The sequence below is a fragment of the Pseudochaenichthys georgianus genome, unplaced genomic scaffold (assembly GCF_902827115.2).
Source record: "Pseudochaenichthys georgianus unplaced genomic scaffold, fPseGeo1.2 scaffold_568_arrow_ctg1, whole genome shotgun sequence".
Classification (NCBI taxonomy): Eukaryota; Metazoa; Chordata; class Actinopteri; order Perciformes; family Channichthyidae; genus Pseudochaenichthys; species Pseudochaenichthys georgianus.
Window position 1 is genome coordinate 17,624 of NW_027263129.1, and position 23,666 is coordinate 41,289.

Genomic DNA, 23,666 nt, shown 5'->3' on the forward strand with positions numbered 1-23,666 from the left:
ATGACGCAGCAAGGGCAGCTCTGGGGCGCCAGTGGGCGGTGTGAACAGAGCGGGAGCTGAAAAGGGAAACCGGAGCTGAACCAGAAAAGCTCACGGCGGTGAGGATGTGCCAAAGCTTTAACGCTCGAACGCTGAAAGATAAACGCTGATGTTCTGCCAAACCAGATGCTTAACCGTATGTGCAGTTTTAACGAGGTGTAGTCAGTCCTCACGGTGTGATGATTGGCACCTTTTAGACATCTCACACTCACCTTGGGGGGGAAACACTTCAAGCTTCAGGAAGTCTATTTCTAGAAGAGACTATTCTAAAAGGCACGGGGTATTGTTGGGCATGCAAACTAACGAGAAGAGATTACATCTGTCCATCCCTCTAGTTATTAAACATGTGTTTTATACAATCCTTAAAGGTGGGGTAGGTAAGTTTGAGAAACCGGCTAGAGATCGCTAGAATTTGAAAATACACAACCGGAGAAAATCTGCCACTTCCTCACAGAGCCCCTCCCCCAACACACACGAACGCGCACATGACCAATGAGGGCACGAGATAAGTGTGTGCCCCGATGGAAGGCTGACAGGCAGGTAGGCCATCCAGTCGGTTGTACTTTTTACAGCGCCACGGCTTCTACAGATGACATTTGTTTATGGATTTGCTATCGGGATGTTAAGAGCATTCCATGGAATATAACAAAAAGTGTATCTCGAGCCGGTTTCTGAAACTTACCCCACCTTTAACTTGACATCAATACTTCAACATACCCACTCTGGTGTGGTTGAATAAATATCAGACAGGTTTTAGTAGATATTTAAAAAGCCAGGAAAGTGTTGCCATGTTGAGAATCACACCTGAAGACCGGGATGAACCAGCTGCAGGACGTGGAGAGAGTTTTGTTGGAAAAATCCGATTTTTCATCATCATCATTAAACGATGAAGATGAAACATCAGATTTTTCATCTTCATCGTTTAATGATGATGATGATAAAGCATTCATACGCCACCACTCACCTGGGGGTTAGCACACTTAATGCAGGAACACCAGCACGTCTATAACTACTGTGTCAGAGGTTTCTTTCTATTCTCAAAGCACGGGGGTTTTGCTGGGCCAGCACATTGTCAGGGAAATAGATTGCATCAAGGTAGAGACGCCCTACATCCCTCTAGTGATGAAACATATGGAGACTACGTCCTACATCAGCAGAAACACGTCTAGGGACATCAAATATGAATGTACCGAAGATTGGGTTGACCAGCGACAGCCGGGAAGGACCTTGAACAGAAGCAAAGGCAAAACCCACGGGATTTTAAAAAGAGAGATTTCATAACGACGTGATCAACACTGTGTTCCGGCAGCTTTTCTTACCCTGCATCACGGTAACCCACGCCACTACCTTAGCCGTCGCTGCGGAGGAACACACACAATCATTCATTGACACTTCGGGCTAACAAATGATCTATTATAGATCCGTCCGTCAGATACGGATCTTTGTGGAGAGCTGGGTCGGGGTATCTTTGCTCATATCCAATCAAATGAACAATTGATTGAAAGGTCCATAAGAGTCACATAAACCACTTAATGCACGGCTTGGGTGGAAAGTCCATTCTGATTGGTCAATTTGGACTTCCTGCCATCTGCGTCATAGAGCCAGGTCCAGTCGCTTCAACCCGCAGAAAATAAAGCAGGTTACATAAAGACGTATTGACTTACTGTAACCCATCAGAAAGACTTCTTCTAGATTTGTGAAGAGCATGACAGATGTTCTTTTCCATTCTGGTGTTCACTTCCTGTCTGCTGCTCTGTCTCTTAACCTCTTCTTTCTCGTGTTCTCTTTTCTTTTCCTCACCCGGGACAGTTTAACTATCGTGGATCCAAATCCAAATATAAACATTTCAATTAAAAAAGTATTCCACTGTGTTTTCTGATGGAGGAAAACAAGTGGGCTTTGATTTAGTTAAATTGACGGGACTTCTTTCAGCGGATTGATATGAATGCACATAGTCGGCTTTTAGGAAACAACAAACTGATGAATGTCCAAATTGACCAATCAGGAACGAGTATTGAACAAAGCTCTTTCTTGTTCATGTGATGTTTTGGTGTTGTTGTTTTGTTTCTTTCCGTTAACCGTCAAGTGGGAACTTTGTATTATTTTGTACGTTTTTGTGTTTCTCTTATTTCCCTACGATACGTTCTGATTGGCTGAGGATACGAAAATATGAAGGACAGACCATCTATTTCTATTTCTATTTAGAAATCAGGTATCAGGTTATTTTCTCCTCCCTCCTTTTCGGGTACGGTGTGTTTCTAGAGACATGTTATGTAAATAATTATTATCCCTTAAAGGTCATTCTGGAGAAACAGCTCGAGTGGCTAGAATCTGAAAATACACTGCCGTAAAAAATCTGCCCCTTCCTCACAGAGCCCCTCCCCCAACACACACGAGCGCGCACATGACCAATGAGGGCAGAGATCAGTGTGTGCCCCGATGGAAGGCTGACAGGCAGGTAGGCCGTCCAGTTACTTTAGCCGAGGCAGATGATTGGTCGAGCTTTTTACAGAGCTACGGCTTCAAAGCACTTCAGATATTCATTGCTGTCGGACGTTGAGAGCATTCCATGGAATATAACAGGTGTATCTCCAGCCGGTTTCTCAAACGGACCCCGCCTTACATTAAGTTGTGCACATCGTTCTATTCTAAAAAGCACGGAGATATTGTTGGGCAAACTAACGAGAACATCTTTCAACATCCTCTAGTTATTAAACATGTGATTTATACATAAATCACTTAACTTGACATCAATACTTCAACAGACTCCACTCTGCTGTGGCTGAATAATAACATGAGACGCTAAAGAGGAGAGAGAATGTAAAGGGAAGCAGATATATTGAAAAAGCTTAAACCAGGTTTCCGTGGAGCAGCAGATCTATCATTACGTGGTGAGCGGAACAAATAGAAATGAAAAGAAAAGCTGCGTCCAAAGCGATTCTCAGGATAATGAACTTGCATTAATGTCCCTCAGCACATCTGTCTCTACCTGCTGTGTCCTCCAGCTGCAGGACCTACTGCGTGTCCCCTCTGCAGGACAAGGTGTTCTGATGTCTCACCTTCTCCAGCGTTGTAAGCCAGGATGGACCTGGCTCTGGTCTGTTTGCCCTCGGTGTTTTTCCCGGAGCAGGTGTTGGAGCAGAGGGTCCAGGAGGTCCAGGGGCTCAGGGCACAGTCCTTTGGGCAAGGCACCTCACAGAGCGCTGGCATCGGCAGGATGGCATCCCTGCAGAGCTGCCTCTCCACAAACTCCCCTGCAGCCAGACGTTAGGTGTTAGACATGTAGCTGTTTGATACAAAGACATCCAGCCGGGTCATCACACAGATTTACATTCCATCTGCGTGCCTCTGCAGACCCACAGAGGTCAGGGTTCATTCAGACCGGAAGCTGAACACAAAGTCCCCTGCAGGAAGACTTAAGGTGTGAGACATTTCAAGTCTCTGTCATCGTGTGGCAGCTACAGTGGGGACATGGAGTCTGAAGTCCTCCTCCACAGAGCAGCATGAATATATATAGATCAGATAAAATAGTGAAGAGGATGTTTTGAGATGTGCAAGTTAATACAAATAAAATAGAAATAGTGCAAGAAGAGTCTGTGTACAAGTACATGGATTATGATATATTAGATAAATCATTTTCAAAATGCAAAGAGATGAATGTTTCTGCACAGTACAATCCGGAGAGTTCATTTAACACTCCAGATAAGGACCATATGTTCACTGGCTCAGTGTTAAAGTAACACTTAAAGGGAGGTTTAAGTGTTAAATTAACACTTAAAGAGTCAACAGTGAACATCTGGTCCTTATCTGGAGTGTGACATGAACTCTCCGGGTTGACTGTATGGTCTAAAGCAGGTAGACCACACACAGATATCCAGGTGGGAGTCACTCGACAGATTTACATTTTTTTTTCTTTTTCTTGTGTCTCTTTTTCTATTAATTTTTTATTTATTTATTTTTATTTATTTGTTCTGTCTTTGTATACATGTATGTATGTAGGTAGGTACGTGTATGTATGTGCATGTGTACATGTGGGTATACATATGAGTATATGGGTACAAGTATTACTGTTACTATTCTTTATTCCCTTATCTATACATTTTCTTTTAATATTATCTTCTATATTACTTTACTTTTACCTATACAGGTATCTATCTTATTTATTTAGTTAGTTATTTATTTTACTAGCTAGGACCGGGGGGAGGGAAAGGGGAAAAATAAATAAAAATATTGACTGTATAAATGTAAACTCATTGTGCCTGACTCAATACAAAAAAAAAAAGATTTACATTTGTATCTGTTTAACGGATATAAAAGGTGAGGGTTGATTCAGGATGGAAAAGGATGGAAAAGGAAAACACTGTTTTGACAACTGAGCATTCTGAATAATGAACTTCGGCAGATTTAAGTTGTCAGAAATATTCTGCAGACTAAAAAGCATTAGTCAATAAAGAAATGTTGAGCCAAGAGACGAGGGTCGTGTCCATCGTGTTCAACATTTTTAGTTTAATATTTGTGCTTTCACAAATAATGAAAAGGTATTAAAAATAAGCTAGAAACCCAGATAGTCTATTTTATGGGCTAAACACAACGAAGCTGTTTGTAATGTTATCGTCAGCCGATTCTCGTTATTATAAATCAGTAATGTTTCACCTGAGTCTGAATCTAAACGGTAGAAAAGGGGATGCTAACGTTATCTTTCTGGTCCCCGTTGTTCCCGCATGTTCAATCACTGCAACGCATGCAGTGGTCCCGACCGTATGCATCATCTCCCGATGTGTAATCCTTAACATCACTTAACTTGACATTAATACTTAAATCCACCCAATCAGAGTTAAGTGAATCCGACATGTTGTGAGAGGATGTTTGGGAATGTAAAGGCGAGTTCATATTTAAAAGCTAGATTTAATTGTGCGTTCTTATCGCAGTGCAAATCAGAGCTATCATTGCTGTTGTTAAATCTTTATAACGCTAGAGGCTCAGTTTTTAAGGTTAAGCATGAGTTGAAGGACCATTACGTCCAACAGGACTGAAGGCAAAGGGTCTTAGAATAAACACGGGTTTATATTTGAGTGTTTTCATGGGATTTGTTGACGGTATTGATCGGATCTGCAGGCTGTCCTCGGCCCAGCATATCTGTGAAAATGTCTTTGTGAAGAGTGGAGAGAACCAGTGACACCACGGAGACCCCGGGGAAACAGATCCATTCCCATCAGAAGGACACAACACGAGATCAATACGAGTCAGGAGGAACTCTGAGGGAGGCCACATGGTGCTGGGGGGGGGGCATTAAAGTGTCTTTTTAAAACTGATGGCTGCCAGGATGTCTTTTGTTAGAGGAATCCATGAGATGACTCTCGATAAAGAAAGATAACTGGATTCAACCAATAAGCAATCAGACACCCAGTTAAATGGGGGGGGGGGGGGCTGATGACTATGCATACGTGTGTCTTTCTCTACGCTTGGTTGCATTCACACTGAATATAGCAAAAAGGCTCGATGGTCAACATATTGACGACAAAGCTGAAGTGGGTCAAGATGGCTACCTGCCTTCCAGACATACATCGACTACAAATGTTTCACTTTTTGGTAAAGAGAAGAGTTTCAGAGCCATTTGAAAAGGCCTTGTAGCCTCGCAGCGCTTCAGAGGAAGCAGCATCCTTATCTCCCTTTCCTCAGACTCAAAGTCTTTGTGTAAAGTGTCTTTATAAAACTGATGGCTGCCAGGATGTCTTTTGTTAGAGGACTCCAGTTATCGATAAGTTAAGAGAACTGGATTCAACCAATAAGCAATCAGACACCCAGTTCGAGAGAGGGGGGGGGGCTGCTGACTATATATACGTGTGTCTCAATCTGTGTCTCTCTATATCTACACTTGGTTGCATTCACACTGAACATAAAGGCATCTCCACTACAAGCTGAAGTGACTCAGCCCACTTCAGCTTTGTAGTCAAGATGGTTTGTGCCATTTGATTGGTAAACACAGACCTATACAATTTACATTTTGATTCAATAAAAGTACCGCTTTACCTTCTTCCACAAGAAGCCACCGTTTATTTCATTGGGTTTATTGAGCAGTCTGTAAGGATGTGGTCCCGCGAACGATAGCTAGTCAGCTAACACCTCGAATGTGTGGTTTAAGCTACCCAGACCCTCCAACAGGAAGTTATTAAACCTCCAACAGGAAGTAATTAAACCTCCAACAGGAAGTTATTAAACCACCAACAGGAAGTAATTAGGCCCTACAAAAGGGAGTTCAAATGACCCTGGTTGTCATTTAGGATGGAGGTCAGCATTCCTTCACTTTATCGCTTCATCGCTTTATCGCTTTATCGCTTTATCGCTTTATCGCTTGATCGCTTCATCGCTTCATCGTTTTATCGCTTCATCGCTTCATCGCTTCATCGCTTTATCGCTTCATCGCTTCATCGCTTTATCGCTTATCGCTTCATCGTTTTATCGTTTTATCGCTTCATGGCTTTATCGTTTTATCGCTTCATCGCTTCATCGCTTTATCGCTTATCGCTTCATCGTTTATCGCTTCATGGCTTTATCGTTTTATCGCTTCATCGCTTCATCGCTTCATCGCTTTATCGCTTTATCGCTTTATCGCTTTATCGCTTTATCGCTTTATCGCTTTATCGCTTTATCGCTTTATCGCTTCATCGCTTCATCGCTTCATCGCTTCATCGGTTCATCGCTTCATCGCTTTATCGCTTTATCGCTTTATCGCTTCATCGCTTCATCGCTTCATCGCTTCATCGCTTCATCGCTTCATCGCTTCATCGCTTTATCGCTTCATCGCTTTATCGCTTCATCGCTTCATCGCTTCATCGCTTTATCGCTTCATCGCTTATCGCTTCATCGCTTCATCGGTTCATCGCTTCATCGCTTTATCGCTTTATCGCTGTATCGCTTTATCGCTTTATCGCTTTATCGCTTTATCGCTGTATCGCTGTATCGCTTTATCGCTTTATCGCTTTATCGCTTCATCGCTGTATCGCTTTATCGCTTCATCGCTTCATCGCTTTATCGCTTTATCGCTTTATCGCTTTATCGCTTCATCGCTGTATCGCTTTATCGCTTCATCGCTTTATCGCTTTATCGCTTTATCGCTTCATCGCTGTATCGCTTTATCGCTTCATCGCTTTATCGCTTCATCGCTTTATCGCTTCATCGCTTTATCGCTTTATCGCTTTATCGCTTTATCGCTTCATCGCTTCATCGGTTCATCGCTTCATCGCTTTATCGCTTCATCGCTTCATCACTTTATCACTTTATCGCTTTATCGCTTCATTTAAAACATTTTGTATCATTATTTAAATGTGTTATTCAAATCTGTCCCGTCTTGAACTCTGACCCCGTTGCTTCTTTAAACGCCTGCATTTCCCCAAGAGATAAATAAAGTTCCATCTTATCTTATTTTAACACGACTACCAAGCACGTAGGACGCATCCGAGGAAAACGTTTACTTCCTGCCGTTTCCAGGGATAGGATGCTTCACTTTTTGGTGAGTAGAAGATCCTCAGAGAAAGCAGCATCCTTATCTCCGTCTGCACAGACTCAAAGTGTCTCTGGAAGCTCCGATCTGAGCAGGTGGAGAGATACGAGTTCGCCCTCAGCTCGGCAAGCTTTACGAAACATCAAAGAGACCTTTTTCTTTTCAGCGCTGCACACTTCAGAGGATGCTGAACATCTCAGACACTTCAGAGGAGTCTAACTGCAGCAGAGGTTTCCTCTTTGCAATGCTGAGCATTTCAGACGGAGGTAATGTGGGAGAAAGGAGGAGTCAATCCAGACTGTGGGGACTCTTTAAAGTAGAGACACTACATACTGATATACACCTGAACATCAGCAGGAGAGGACTCTTTAAAGTAGAGACACTACATACTGATATACACCTGAACATCAGCAGGAGAGGACTCTTTAAAGTAGAGACACTACATACTGATCTACACCTGAATATCAGCAGGAGAGGACTCTTTAAAGTAGAGACACTACATACTAATATACACCTGAACATCAGCAGGAGAGGACTCTTTAAAGTAGAGACACTACATACTGATATACACCTGAACATCAGCAGGAGAGGACTCTTTAAAGTAGAGACACTACATACTGATATACACCTGAACATCAGCAGGAGAGGACTCTTTAAAGTAGAGAAACTACATACTGATATACACCTGAACATCAGCAGGAGAGGACTCTTTAAAGTAGAGACACTACATACTGATATGCACCTGAACATCAGCAGGAGAGGACTCTTTAAAGTAGAGACACTACATACTGATATACACCTGAACATCAGCAGGAGAGGACTCTTTAAAGTAGAGACACTACATACTGATATACACCTGAACATCAGCAGGAGAGGACTCTTTAAAGTAGAGAAACTACATACTGATATACACCTGAACATCAGCAGGAGAGGACTCTTTAAAGTAGAGACACTACATACTGATATACACCTGAACATCAGCAGGAGAGCACTCTTTAAAGTAGAGACACTACATACTGATATACACCTGAACATCAGCAGGAGAGGACTCTTTAAAGTAGAGACACTACATACTGACATACACCTGAACATCAGAGGAGAGGACTCTTTAAAGTAGAGACACTACATACTGATATACACCTGAACACGAGCAGGAGAGGACTCTTTAAAGTAGAGACACTACATACTGATATACACCTGAACACGAGCAGGAGAGGACTCTTTAAAGTAGAGACACTACTTACTGATATACACCTGAACATCAGCAGGAGAGGACTCTTTAAAGTAGAGACACTACTTACTGATATACACCTGAACATCAGCAGGAGAGGACTCTTTAAAGTAGAGACACTACTTACTGATATACACCTGAACATCAGCAGGAGAGGACTCTTTAAAGTAGAGACACTACATACTGATATACACCTGAACACGAGCAGGAGAGGACTCTTTAAAGTAGAGACACTACATACTGATATACACCTGAACACGAGCAGGAGAGGACTCTTTAAAGTAGAGACACTACTTACTGATATACACCTGAACATCAGCAGGAGAGGACTCTTTAAAGTAGAGACACTACTTACTGATATACACCTGAACATCAGCAGGAGAGGACTCTTTAAAGTAGAGACACTACATACTGATATACACCTGAACATCAGCAGGAGAGGACTCTTTAAAGTAGAGACACTACATACTGATATACACCTGAACATCAGCAGGAGAGGACTCTTTAAAGTAGAGAGAGAGTCCTCCTGCTGATTATCTTTCCTTTGATGTTTCAGCTGAAAGAGAATTAGGATAATGAGCTGCAGAGAGTCAGTGTGGGAGGAGGAAGAGGAGGAAGAGGATGAAGAGGAGGAAGAGGATGAAGATGGTAATCACAGAAACAACATGGCGGCTGTGAATGGGACTCTGAGAGAGTTATATATTATTCTCATATAATTATGAGAATAATATATAACCTGATGAAACCCCCCCCCCCCCCCCTCTGTCTCCCCTGAGCCCTCATTAGCACAGACTGTGTTCAGGAATACATCCATAATTACACACACACACACACACACACACACACACACACACACACACACACACACACACACACACACACACACACACACACACACACACACACACACACACACACACACACACACACACACACACACACACACACACACACACACACACACACACACACACACACAACACACACACACACACACACACACACACACACACACACACACACACACACACACACACACACACACACACACACACACACACACACACACCACAAACACTCACACAAATGCACACACAAATGCACACACACACACACACACACACACACACACACACACACACACACACACACACACTCACACACTCACACACTCACTCACCGTCGCTGTTCACACACTGCACGTGTGGGATCTGAGTTCCCGCCCCACACTCCCTCTCGTTGTCGGGGGTGCAGTCCTCCAGCCTCAGAACCAGCCAATCGTAGCAGCCGGGCTCCTCGCAGGGCACCGCCTCCACCAGGTGGGCGCAGGTACCTGTGCCCCCCGTCGGCTCGTTGGAGACCCTCCTCTTCCTCAGCTTGAAGCCTGTCGGGACAACAGAGAGAAGTTCCGTTGTTATCTTTCCTGTCTTCTTGGTGTTCCGGGAGTTATTGGTGTCTTTGTGGTAGAAGTACTCAGAGCTTGTACTTTAGTAAAAGTAGAAGTACTCAGAGCTTGTACTTTAGTAAAAGTAGAAGTACTCAGAGCTTGTACTTTAGTAAAAGTAGAAGTACTCAGATCTTGTACTTGAGTAAAAGTAGAAGTACTCAGAGCTTGCACTTTAGTAAAAGTAGAAGTACTCAGAGTTTGTACTTTAGTAAAAGTAGAAGTACTCAGGTCTTGTACTGGATTCAAGAGTAGTGTACCAGAGTGCAGGAATACTCTGTTAAAGTAAAAGTCCTCATTCAAAATGTTCCTCAAGTGAAAGTAGAAAGTATTCTCATCTAAATATAGTGAAAGACAGTGAAAGTAGTCGTTGTGCAGATTGGTCCATTTCAGAATAATATATATATATGTTTTATAATGATTGATCATGAAAGTGTTCTCAAAGCTGGTGGAGGTGCAGCTAGTCTGAAGTACTTTGTAGACTGCAGGGTAGCTGGTGAAGGTGCAGCTAGTCTGAAGTACTTTGTAGACTGCAGGGTAGCTGGTGAAGGTGCAGCTAGTCTGAAGTACTTTGTAGACTGCAGGGTAGCTGGTGGAGGTGCAGCAAGTCTGAAGTACTTTGTAGACTGCAGGGTAGCTGGTGGAGGTGCAGCTAGTCTGAAGTACTTTGTAGACTGCAGGGTAGCTGGTGAAGGTGCAGCTAGTCTGAAGTACTTTGTAGACTGCAGGGTAGCTGGTGGAGGTGCAGCTAGTCTGAAGTACTTTGTAGACTGCAGGGTAGCTGGTGAAGGTGCAGCTAGTCTGAAGTACTTTGTAGACTGCAGGGTAGCTGGTGAAGGTGCAGCTAGTCTGAAGTACTTTGTAGACTGCAGGGTAGCTGGTGAAGGTGCAGCTAGTCTGAAGTACTTTGTAGGCTGCAGGGTAGCTGGTGGAGGTGCAGCTAGTCTGAAGTACTTTGTAGACTGCAGGGTAGCTGGTGAAGGTGCAGCTAGTCTGAAGTACTTTGTATGCTGCAGGGTAGCTGGTGGAGGTGCAGCTAGTCTGAAGTACTTTGTAGACTGCAGGGTAGCTGGTGAAGGTGCAGCTAGTCTGAAGTACTTTGTAGGCTGCAGGGTAGCTGGTGAAGGTGCAGCTAGTCTGAAGTACTTTGTAGGCTGCAGGGTAGCTGGTGGATTCACTCCAGGTGGAACTAAAGTCTGATTCAACACTTGGTTATATTTCACATCATTCATCTGAGAAGTAACTAAAGGTATTAATACACGTAGTGGAGTAGAAGTACACAGTAGCATGCCATTAAACACTCAAGTATTGAACAAACCTCAATTGTATTACAGTACTTGAGTAGATGTACTTAGTTACTTTGACCCCCCCCCCCCCCCCGAGCCTCTGTGAGCTCTCGTGATAACATTCCGTTTTGCACGACGCTCCATTGATCCAGGGTTTGAAGAATAACGTTTGTTTCTCCTCTAATGACACGGTGACTCCATGCAGAGGTCGTTCCCTCTCCGTCTCAAGGTCAGGATCATATGACCCAGAGGGGGGGGGGGTCATATCGTGCATCTGTTCTCTTGTCTCTTGTCTTTCAGAGAGACATCAGTGTATCTGATGTGTTGTTATCACCCCTCTCGCCTCCTTGAGTCTCTTGACGTGCTAACGTGTGGTATCTGGCTGCTTGTATCTGAGCAGCTCTTAAAGCTCTCCTATCGTGTATTACGGGTCTCAGATATATACACATATATATAAACACGTCTATGATGTGTTTTGCTCAAAATACCAAACAGATCATGCAGTTTAGAAATCCCTCACCCCCCTCTGTTCCAGCTGTTAGAGACACGCTGCTTTTGGGCGGAGGGGGAGTTAATGCCAGCTCCGCTCGCCCCCGTCTTTAGAGATGTGGGACGCAGGAAGAGAGAGAGGGTTTGATTTAGGACACTTTGAGAGTCTCCGATCGGAGGGGAATTCCTTGTTGCTTATTTTTAACATTTTGTAAAGCACGTTGAGCATGAAAAGTGCTGCATAAATAAAGCTTTATTATTTTATTATTAGCTCCAGCCTTTCCAAGGTCACCCCCCCCCTCGCCCCCCCCCCCCCCCCTTCGTCCTCACTCTGCTCCGGCCCGATAAGGACTCCTGGAGAGGCTGCAGGGACATTTTCTATTACATTTCCCCTCAAAGCAGTATTTAATCAGACGGGTGGGAACATGTGTCTGGAGCCTTTGATGGAGGCTTTATAAGAGGAGGGGGGGGGGGGTAAGGAGGATGGAGGAGGGGGTGCAGGGAATGCAATTCTATCTGACATTTCTCTGGCTATCTGCAGAGTGGTGTGAACGGACGGCGGTGAGAGGTGCGATGACCTGTGGGAACACCCTCACCGCTGCAGTCCGTCTGCAACAAGAGACTCAAAGCAAACGGTCCTCCCAAAACACGATGCATCACATCGTGGGGACAACATCGTGTTCTTTAGTGTCTTTCTTAACCCTGTGAGCCGTGTTCATGCTCAACCCTCCGACTGCTTTCTTCACACGTCTGCAAAGCGTCCACGTTCCAATATAACACACTGTACTTTCAAATATACCCATGTCACTCAAATGTTTTAGTTTTTTAACTTTTAAGTTTATTTGTAGAGTTACATTTGTTTAAATACTTGTCTTTAGTATTCTTTTTGAATACTACTGTAAATTGTTACTTAAAAATGCCCCCGGACCCCCCTAGAGGAGGTGAGGAACCCCTAGAGGAGGTGAGGACCCACCTAGAGGAGGTGAGGACCCACCTAGAGGAGGTGAGGAACCCCTAGAGGAGGTGAGGACCCACCTAGAGGAGGTGAGGAACCCCTAGAGGAGGTGAGGACCACGGTGTTTACATGCTTATTTATACATATGTGCTAAAATCACAAGACAAAAGTTGGTTCCGTGTTGTGTGAAGTGAGAACGCGCTAGAATGTGGGGGGCCCCCAAGCCAAAGCTCGCTTAGGGCCCCCAAAAGTCTAGGGCCGGCCCTGTGTGTGTGTGTGCGTGCGTGCGTGTGTGCGTGTGTGTGTGTGTGTGTGCGCATGTGTGTGTGTGCGTGTGCGCATGTGTGTGTGTCTGTGTGTGTGTGTGCGTGTGCGCGTGTGTGTGTGTGTGTGTGTCTGTGTGTGTGTGTGTGTGTGTGTGTATGTGCGCATGTGTGTGTGTCTGTGTGTGTGTGTATGTGTGCGTGTGTGTGTGAGTGTGTATGTGTGTGTGTATGTGTGTGTGTGCGTGTGTGTGTATGTGTGTGCGCGTGCGTGTGTGCGCGTGAGAGTGTGTGTGCGCGTGTGTGTGTGCGTGCGTGTGTGTGCGTGTGTGTGTGTGTGTGTGTGAGAGTGTGTGCGTGCGTGTGTGCGTGAGAGTGTGCGTGCGTGTGTGTGCGTGCGTGTGTACGCGTGCGTGCGTGTGTGTGTGTGTGAGAGTGTGTGTGCGTGCGTGCGTGCGTATGTGCGTGTGCGTGCGTGTGTGCGCGCGTGTGTGAGAGTGTGTGCGCGGGTGTGTGCGTGTGTGCGTGCGTGTGTGTGTGTGCGTGCATGTGTGTGTGTGTGCATGCGTGTGTGTGCGTGTGTGTGCGTGCATGCGTGCGTGCGTGCGTGTGTCTGTGTGTGTGTGTGCGTGCGTGTGTATGTGTGTGAGAGTGTGTGTGTGTGCGTGTGTGTGCGCATGCGTGTGTGTGTGTGTGCGTGTGTGTGTGTGAGAGTGTGTGTGTGTGCGCGTGTGTGTGTGTGTGTGTGTGCTCCACTATGTCCTGCAGAGCATGGGCAGCAGCGTGTGAGCAGCTCCGTCATTAAGATGCATGGAGGAGGATTTCCAGCCCTTTCATTCGAGGCGCTTCATTACGGCAGAGTCAACATGCATTAGTCATGGCGCTCAACGCTGTTCCTGGGTAATTAAGGGCTGAAGCAGCAACGTAACACACACACACACACACACACACATCCTCAAATGAAGAAGAGACGCCGCCATTATGACTCTGATCGCAACACCAAGTTTGAAATCTAATAATGTTGGATAATTGGCCTTAAACTCACAGCGTACCTTTTACCCTTATATTCAATCTAATATTCCATTCCTCACGTACTTACTGTATTAATAATATCCTGCTTATATGTTGTTACTGCACATTTGTATCTCCACATGTATATTTCTGAATGCTATTTTATTTCTATTCAGATGTTTACATTTTGGTTTGTTTATTTCTAGTCTTCTAATTTCTCTAATGTATAACGCCTTGTCTTTTTATGCTGCTGCAACGCAAACATTTCACAAATTGTGATCAATAAAGTACTTCTTGTCTTATTACTCGCATGATCAATGACAGCCATTTGGTTTTCCGTCACCTTTCTCAAACACTTCTGAATTCTAGCAAATGAAATGGATCGAATCCAACAAGTAAAGGTCCAATTGTGATGTTGGCACCAAACGCATTGTTTCTGGCAGCAACGTTTCTGATTGGCCCGTGAGGTTAAAGCCCGCCCACATTTTAGTAATGTCGTCATGACGCAGCAAATCAGGATCAGCTCCGTTGGTCCCCGTTTTTAGAGACGTGGGTACGGAGGAGAAGAGAGAGGGGTTTGTTTCTGACACTTTGAGAATCTCCTGACACACCGGGGACACATGGGGACACACCGGGGGGACACCGGAGACACACCGGACACACACCGGACACACACTGGACACACACCGGACACACACCGGGGGGACACCGAGGACACACACCGGGGGGACACCGAGGACACACCGAGGACACACCGAGGACACACCGGACACACACGGGGGATACACCAGACACACACCAGACACACACTGGGGACACACCGAGGACACACACCGGACACACACCGGACACACAGCGGGGACACACGGGGGACACACCGGAGACACAGCGGGGACACAGCGGGGACATACCGGACACACACCGGGGGGACACCGGACACACCGGGGGGGACACGGGGACACACGGTGATGTAGAGAAGACATCTAAAAGGGCCTTTTGCATGATAGGAGACCTTTAAGAACTTCCTACCTTTCTTGGCGGCCTGGTCCTGGCAGTTCTCGAAGGTGCAGGGTCCCCAGGCGCTCCATGCAGAGACCTCACAGTCCAGCGGGCACCTGATGTGGCACAGCTGGGTGGTGTCGGGGGGGACGCCCACACACAGCGCGCTGTCCATCGGACGCAGCGCTGCACGGCCACAGAACAAAGGGTTATTGAACACTGTGGAGAGTTCACGCTGCTATGGACAGCTTGGCACGAATGCACATCCTCATCGAAGTGACTGTTACTTCGTGTACACTGATTGTTGTGCTGTTATTTATGTCTTAATGTGTGCATATGTATAAATGTGTCTTTGATTGTGTATATATATAGGTATATTCATATATGCACACATTTTTTTATATACGTCTGTTTTTGTATTCGGGATTGAGGGAAATGTTATTTCCTGACGTTGGGTTTCGTCCCACAGGCCATGAGACTTGAAAGAACATCCATAACGTTCACCTGTTTGCATCTTACAAATGATGTATCGAACATATCATATTGACTCTTCTTGCACTATGGTGTCTGTTGTATTGCGTTGCTCTGATGGAGGAGCCTCAGGTTTTCATTGACATACTAAACTGTAGTAATAATGACAATAAAAGCCTCGAGTCTTGAGTCTGTAGGAAGGATGTCGGGTGGTGTTTCTATCACAGCGCAGCGGGAAACAGTCGAGACAGGCAAAGGCAACACGGACATCATCAATTAGAAGATGATCCACAGACCAAGCGATCTATTAACAATTCACTTTATAAAACACACAACAACAAAGTACAACAACAAAGTACAACCATAAGACCGAATGGAGAATCCGAGATGTGAGAGTAGGGGGCCAGAAACCAAACAGAAAGTATTTGAAATAAGGTTAACCCTAACCCTAGCTCTAAATCTTAGAGCTTTCAATCCACCCGTGGGGTATTTATTACTGAGGTATTTGATGTCGTAGAATACAAATCTCTCCAGCTCGTGTTAACCACAGACCTTATTTCAGGATAACAACCAAAAACACATTCAGACAACCATTGACCTCCAGACCAGGGACAGGAAGTGAGGAAATGCTGAGTCGTGACTGTTTTCAGGACTCAAAAGCCTCACCTGCTACATGCTCCGTGGTTATTGATCTGATCAGTCTAAGCTCTGACAAAGGAAACATAATGGTACAAGCTCAATGGCTTTCAGACGAGCATGACTTCCCCCAGACATGCAGGTCTTGTTTGAATAATAACCGTAAACACTGTTCGACAGAGAAAGATAGTGTAAAAGCATTTCCCTCGACGATTATCAGTTTCTAACTCAGACACAGGACTATTCAGTTCAGTTTACATATATAAAGTTTAACAGAACAAACGAGAAAGATGAAACGTAAGAAAGACGGACGACAGAAGTGTCCGACCCCCCGGCGGTCCGAATCCCCCAGAAAGCCTTTCAGCTACAAATCAAAGCCAACAGGTGCAAACAGTCTCCTCTCTTCTTCCCACCAAACCTTCCGGAGCCAGAGATCTTTGAAGCAACAAAGACGATGTCTCCTCCGGTGCTCGTGTGGCCTGGCTCTCGGCGGACTGCAGAGAGTCTGAAGGTCGTGCGGCTGATGGATCGTTCCTCGCTGAGCATCAACAGCAGAGACTCATTCTCATGCAAATTGCCTCCACTTGGCCAGAGGTGCGTCCCTTAATAGTGCCGCTTAAGTATGCATACTTGTGGCCTGCCCTTGAGGACCCTCGTAACACACAAACATGTGTCCAATGGAGCGATGTGATTGGATCAGGTCATATCTAATCATTTGACGGAGTAGGGTGTGTTGTTTTATAGCTGCTCAACACATGCAATAGAACATGGGAGACGCATGGGACTACTTTATCAGGTCACGACAATCCTGTTTGTAAACCTGGGACACTCGCTAGTGGAACAAGTACTCTAAGTAGAAGAAGAAACGCTTTGGTCCTTAAATACTCGATTGTAAGTAAAAGTCCTGCATTCAAATGTTGCTTCAGTACATTCTAGAAACATCTACTGAGAGGATCAGAAATACTCGTCCTGCACAATGGGTTCATGTCACAGTATTACCGTTGATTGCTTCAGTTGGTAACCCTATAGGAGGTTACTCTGAGTGTTACATGAATGCAGTGGAGGCAAAAGAACAATATCTGTCTCCAAAAGGAAGCGTACGGACTCACTGCACAGGGATGTCAAAACAGTGCAGTACTTTTGTAAATGTACTTTAGAGAAACTGGAGTCCTGACTATGTGCACGAGCAACATACTTCATACAGCATGCCACCATGCCATCAAATGGTGATCTGTACACACGTTCCATTCTCTCATGTTCGCCTCGCGGCTCCAGTCTGTGGAGCTCCATGTAGAGTTCATCACATCCTCTGAAACACAAAGGGCTGCCTTCTGTATTCAAAGGACATCGGAACGAAAGCTTGGTGTGAAACGGTTTTGGAAGAAAAAGCAAAGCGTGTTTGGTGGACAGGAAGTGGCGATCCCAGTCCCAGATCTTCAAATGAAACCTGTCCGTCAGAAGTTCTGCTGCGGCCTTTCTAGAGCATTATTATCATCACTCTGCGTTCTGCGCTGAGCGTCAGGAATCATCCTGTCCGCTGTGACTGGTCCTCTGAGTCAGAGCACTGAGCCGTGATTGGCTGAGCAATATTATCCTCTGCTTCTCCGTGACGCCTCCGCTCCACCTGCACAGCCAGCACTTTGCCACGCTGCCTACCGGTTCACCTTTAATACAACACAACGAGTCAAAGAGCTTTGGAACACCCTCTCATTGAACATTACCATCCATCTCTCGAGGCAGATCAGGGGTCTGTCGAGCCAAGACATGCTGTGATAATAAAGATGTCCTTTCCCAAAGAACATCTCTGCAAGACAAGGGGGATCATCTAAAATGCAGAGTTGATATTGTACTTAATTAGCGGTGCAAATGTCCTATCTATCTAATTAGGAATTCAAGAGCATGACCGAACGTACATCGCACCACCTGGGGCTTCTGCCGCCAATGGGGCTTTTATCGAGTCCTGGGGCGGTTTAGCAAGTCCTATGTTCCTAGCTTTAGCAGTTAACGGTGGGAGGTGGTGGTGAACTCCATAGGGACTTGGCTTGGCAGCTGGAAGGTCACCAGTTCAAGTCCCGGCAAGACCAAGTGCTACCGAGGTGTCCCTGAGCAAGGCCGTACATAATGGCAGCCCACTGCTCCTAACACCTGGTCAATGCAGAGAAACCTTTAGTTACATACTACCTGTACTACCTGTACTATCAAAACAATGGGCCCTGTTTAGCTTTGGTGGTTTTCCCTCTCCGGTAGGTTCTATAGGTTTTCAGTGCATGTGAACGGTCTGCAAACGGCTAAAGGCACTACATACTATAATAATCACAGATTGTTTTGCTGATTCATCAAGATGCAGAAAAAGTCCTGCACTTTCACTGGATCTGCATATTGAAGTATGAATGGTGGCTGTGGCTCAGTGGGTAGTGTGCGGACTTTGAATCAGGGGGTAACATGTTCAAACCCCACTGCAGTCAGCATGTCGTTGAGTCCCTGAGACGCTTCACCCCAAAGTGCTCGTGTGGGGATCGCCCTCAGTGCTGAGTGTGTGAGTCGCTTTGGATAAAAGCGTCTAACGAGTGATGTGTGGTGAATGCTCGTTGTTTATATGTTGTCTTCTCCTGAGTGTTGTACTCACCTTCAAAGAGGAGTGGCTCTCATCTCATTGTATAATGACAATAAAGGATATATTCTATTCTATTCTGATAAGTGGTTAGAAACTAAAATATTTGTACAATTTGCATGTTATCCGTGATTAAACAGGAAGTGGAAATGATTGTCCCAAATTTCCTGGAAATCCATCAAATGTTTTTTGAATAAATGCCATTTGAGGCAAAGCGATGTAGTCGTCAGGTGGTGCTCTTGAAACTCTGGAGACGAGGAAGAATGAAAGAGAGAAATGTCATGAAGTTCAATCTTATGGCTATTTGGAAACATCCAAACTGAAAAGCCGTCTCTGGAGCCCCACGCGCACATGGACCAGTCACATGAGGGTGTTCGGACAATAAGGCACAGAATATCAAACTCCAAATGGTCGGTACGGGCTTTGAAACACCACGTCATCATGAGAAGCTATGCCTTCAAATGGGGAGCTATGTACTCAGCCATCGTAGCACTGCTGAAATACATCGCTCAACATCCTGTTAATGGGTTTATTCCACGCCGACCAAACCACAGTCCATGTCCTGCTTTTTGTCCAAGAGGATAATCGTCTTCCCGTCCCTCCAGAACAGGCTGATGAATGGAGGCCTGTGACCTTGCTCAGGAGTCTCCGGGCCAGATGGTGAAGTCTGTGACGCCAGAAGAGGAAACCTGTTCGCCCGGTGCCGCCTGACATTAATAACTGCAGCAGCTGTGTCGCCGGAGCACTGCGACACAGCTGCCTCGGTGCCGCCGTGGCTTCTGAGTCCTCGTGCCTCTTCAGCGACACACATTCCTCACATGCCTCGTATCGTTTGTACATACTTTGCTTTTCTTACACTTCTGACTATGTTTTTACACAATAACATACCGTGCACCGGCAGCGTCACACCTTTTGCAGTGACGTTGTTTTTGGAAATTCAATATACGGCAATTTCTTCAATCTTTTTTTTAACAATCAACATCGAATCACACACGTTGTGTTCAATGGCACAAACAGCGTTAACTCTTTTACTCCATATCATTTGCTACGCTGCTCTTTTCCACTCAGGATATAATCATCTTATTTCAATAGCCAGTACTTCTACTTCTGGAGATAGACATCAGGAGCAAGACATCCTCACATATCTTTCTCACATGTTCTGCAGACAGACGCATCAGGAGAACTTCTGTCCACGCGCTGAAGAACATCAGCTAACCTGCTCTTCTTCACTTAGTCTGGGAAGCAACTACTTCTGCTTCTGGAGGAAGCTTCTGTGCAGCGATGCAGTGGGAGTCAGCGAGTCAGGAAGGAGACACGGGGCGAGCAGGAGTTCTGATGTCAAACACGTATCTTTAAAACAAGCATCGGCCGGAGAATTCACATCACAAGTCACACAGTCAGAGGTTCTGACTGCGGGTGGGTTGCCAGGTCAAATCTGATCCGCCTCGCATCTCGGTAGACCCTTTAACTAGTTTATAGAGAGTCAACCCCACATATTGGGGATGGGCGTAGACATCTGCAGACACAGGAGATGTCTCTCACGTCTCTGGAGCTTAGAAGCTAGCGTTCTCACAGTCGCAAAACCTCCCTATGCCCTGAAGGTCAGGCTGTAACACCTAGTATCAACATACGACGGCATCAACACATTCCCTACGGGAGATTAGAAGCAGGGATGGTCGTAAATGTCAACACACAGAATAAGGTTAAATGTTTAGGAGTAAAGACTAAATTAATCGCTAACATTACTTCTGGAGATTTTTACACAACATCTGCTTTTTCAGACAGAAAATCCAGAGAATATAAACTTTGTTTGACAGTTTTCTGTTTCAGCGACACAGAGCGTGAACGTTAGCGACACTGTGTCGAACCGAACGCCCTAACGCAGCTTTGGTAATGCTACATGTCCGTCAGCTGTGTAAGTATGTCCTATTAATATATCAATACAGAACACGCCCTGTTAGCAGACAGGACGTGTGTCCAATGTGATGCCATTGGTGCGGCTTGAAGAGCATCTTCAGCAAAGAGCAGCTTTTAGCTTCAGCCCCGAACACGTCGGCAGGGCGACACGCTGCAAAGAGGAACGCGCTATTTGAGGATGAGCCTTGTTATAAACGGTGAAATGGCTCGTGATGCTGGCTCCCAGTAACAGGACTGGGAGATGTGTGCTCTCAGATATGATGACATATTACAGACACTGTCCTCTGCAGTCTCTGTGGGGTCTGCTGACCAGGGAGCCGGCGATGAGACGATATCAGAGCAATGGGACACGCGGGGACACCGTCGCCTGAGTGGGAAAGGGTTCTGTTCATGTGTCGCGGTAAGAGGAGGGGCTTCAGGTGGAGGGGCTTCAGGTGGAGGGGCTTCAGGCGGAGGGGCTTCAGGCGGAGGGGCTTCAGGCGGAGGGGCTTCAGGTGGAGGGGCTTCAGGCGGAGGGGCTTCAGGCGGAGGGGCTTCAGGTGGAGGGGCTTCAGGCGGAGGGGCTTCAGGCGGAGGGGCTTCAGGTGGAGGGGCTTCAGGTGGAGGGGCTTCAGGTGGAGGGGCTTCAGGTGGAGGGGCTTCAGGTGGAGGCGCTTCAGGTGGAGGGGCTTCAGGTGGAGGGGCTTCAGGTGGAGGGGCTTCAGGTGGAGGCGCTTCAGGTGGAGGGGCTTCAGGTGGAGGGGCTTCAGGTGGAGGGGCTTCATGTTTGAGAAGTCGTTGATCCATTAGGGTGTAATTAAATACTGCTCGTTGAAGGGTTGGGTCACGGCTAACACAACACGCAGCGTGAGGAGAGTTGTGTTAGCGAGGGCGCTAGCTGATGTCACCCCATGTGCTGGCAGAGGCTCACCAGCCAGAGGAACCTGACCCTGAGCAGAATGTGGACCCTTCACTCTGCTCAGCATCATGAGATACAAAGTCCATTACAGGTGAAGACGATGAAGCACACATGGTTTGATCCGGTAGCTCTGATTGGTCGGACACTGGATCGTAGCTTCATTAGCACTTCAGTAATGAGCTGATGAGCACGTGAACAGAATGGATCCTTTAAATCCCACTTCAGGAGGAAGCTATGATTAAACCTGCGAGAGCGAGGACAGGTGCACGCACCGTCTTCCCTTCCTCCTCTCCTCCTCCTTCACTCCTGCCCTCCCTCCTCAACACCTTCTCCACCGGCTGCTCTCTCCTCCTCCCAACACATCTGTGTTCAGTCTGGAGGACGGAGGCGTGTTCGCTGTGGAGCGACTGGTCTGAGTGGTTTCCAGCAGATGGACGGAGGCTCGATAAGCATATGAGTGTGTGTGTGTGTGTGCGTGTGTGTGTGTGTGTGTGTGTGTGTGTACCAACATTAGCATATTCATACAGCACGATATTTGATATGAGCTCTTTAATTCTGCACATGACTGCTAATATCAGTGCCTTTGTGCAGAGCGGCGACAGATGACAGGAGTTTAGAGTGTGTGTGGTGTGTGCGTGTGTGTCTGTGTGTGTCTGTGTGTGCGTGTGTGTGTGTGTGTGTGTGTGTGCGTGTGTGTGCATGTGTGCGTGCGTGTGTGCGTGTGTGTGCGCGTGTGTGCGCGTGTGTGCGTGCGTGTGTGCGCGTGCGCGCGCGTGTGTGTGCGTGTGCGCGTGCGTGTGTGTGCGCGTGTGTGTGCGTGTGTGTGTGCGTGTGTGTGTGCGTGCGTGTGTGTGCGCGCGTGTGTGTGTGCGCGTGCGTGTGTGTGTGTGTGCGCGTCTAAGCTGGGAGAGATATCCCGCCGTTCATTTCTATATTTAAATAAAAGTCGGAGGAGAAACTAACTATCGCCGTAGCAATCACCCGGTTTTGTATGAGCAGACCCTCTTCACCTACCGGGATACAAACCGGAGGAACCAGCATGGAGGGAGGTGGCAGAGACAGTGGGGGGAACTGGTAGGTTTTCCCCTGTTTGGGGAGTTTATATATATATATATATATTTATATATATATATATATATATATATTGCTCGCATAAAATCCACGGAGTTTTTGCTTTGTATGTCGGGGGCGGGAGATTCATGTGATTGGTTGTTGGTCGCATTGCTTGAATAAAATCCCCAAGCTCCAGACACGCCCAGCTCCAAGCTCTCTTTGAAGCTGTAGTGTGGACGCTCCGATAACCCTAAAGGAAGCGTCACTTAATTGTTACTTAATGATGTACTAATGCTTCATAAAGCTGTGATAAAATCCACTTTAAGGCAAGAAAGTTGTAAAATCCTGCAGGAATAAAAGCAGTCAGTAAAGCAACCTAATATAATATCACTTTAGAAAGATAGAGGATGTGCGTAGCGACCTGATGACCGATAGAAAAGCTCCAGATGGCGTCACTCGGAGCCGGAGGGACGGTATGTTCTCTGGCTCTGAAGCAGAACTCAAATCACTGCATTGATTGGTGCTTTTCTTACGACTCGAGCTCGAGCTCACTGCTCTCCACCGGCTGGAGGTGCCAAGAGAGGCTGTCCGTCAAGACCAGACAGACCGAGAGGAGACGTCCTCTCTGTTTACGTATCTCTCATGGATCAGGTCGCTTGTGGAAAATACAAGTCGTTATCATCATGAGCAGCAGCTCCAGTGCGGGCGTGGAGATGAGGTCTGAAGGCGTCCTCCAGCAGAGCAACACGCATACAGGACATGGAACAAATGAAACTGATCAAATAGGGCAAGAGAATACAAGTACATGGAATACCATATATAGATTACATTACATTACATTGCATTTAGCTGACGCTTTTAT

General features: G+C 46.2%; 1 protein-coding gene across 1 annotated transcript in view; it reads right to left on the minus strand.

The window, feature by feature from the left end:
* Positions 1-23,666, minus strand: part of LOC117443256 (thrombospondin type-1 domain-containing protein 7A-like) — a gene marked incomplete at its 3' end in the record, with an annotated part of 121,893 nt that overhangs the window by 17,619 nt on the left and 80,608 nt on the right. The window contains exons 5-7 of the mRNA XM_034079221.2: positions 15,249-15,404; positions 9,952-10,155; positions 3,099-3,293 (exon numbers count right to left, since the gene is read on the minus strand). Of these exons, the coding sequence (XP_033935112.1) occupies positions 3,099-3,293; positions 9,952-10,155; positions 15,249-15,404 (555 nt within the window). The remainder of the gene's footprint in view (positions 1-3,098; positions 3,294-9,951; positions 10,156-15,248; positions 15,405-23,666) is intronic.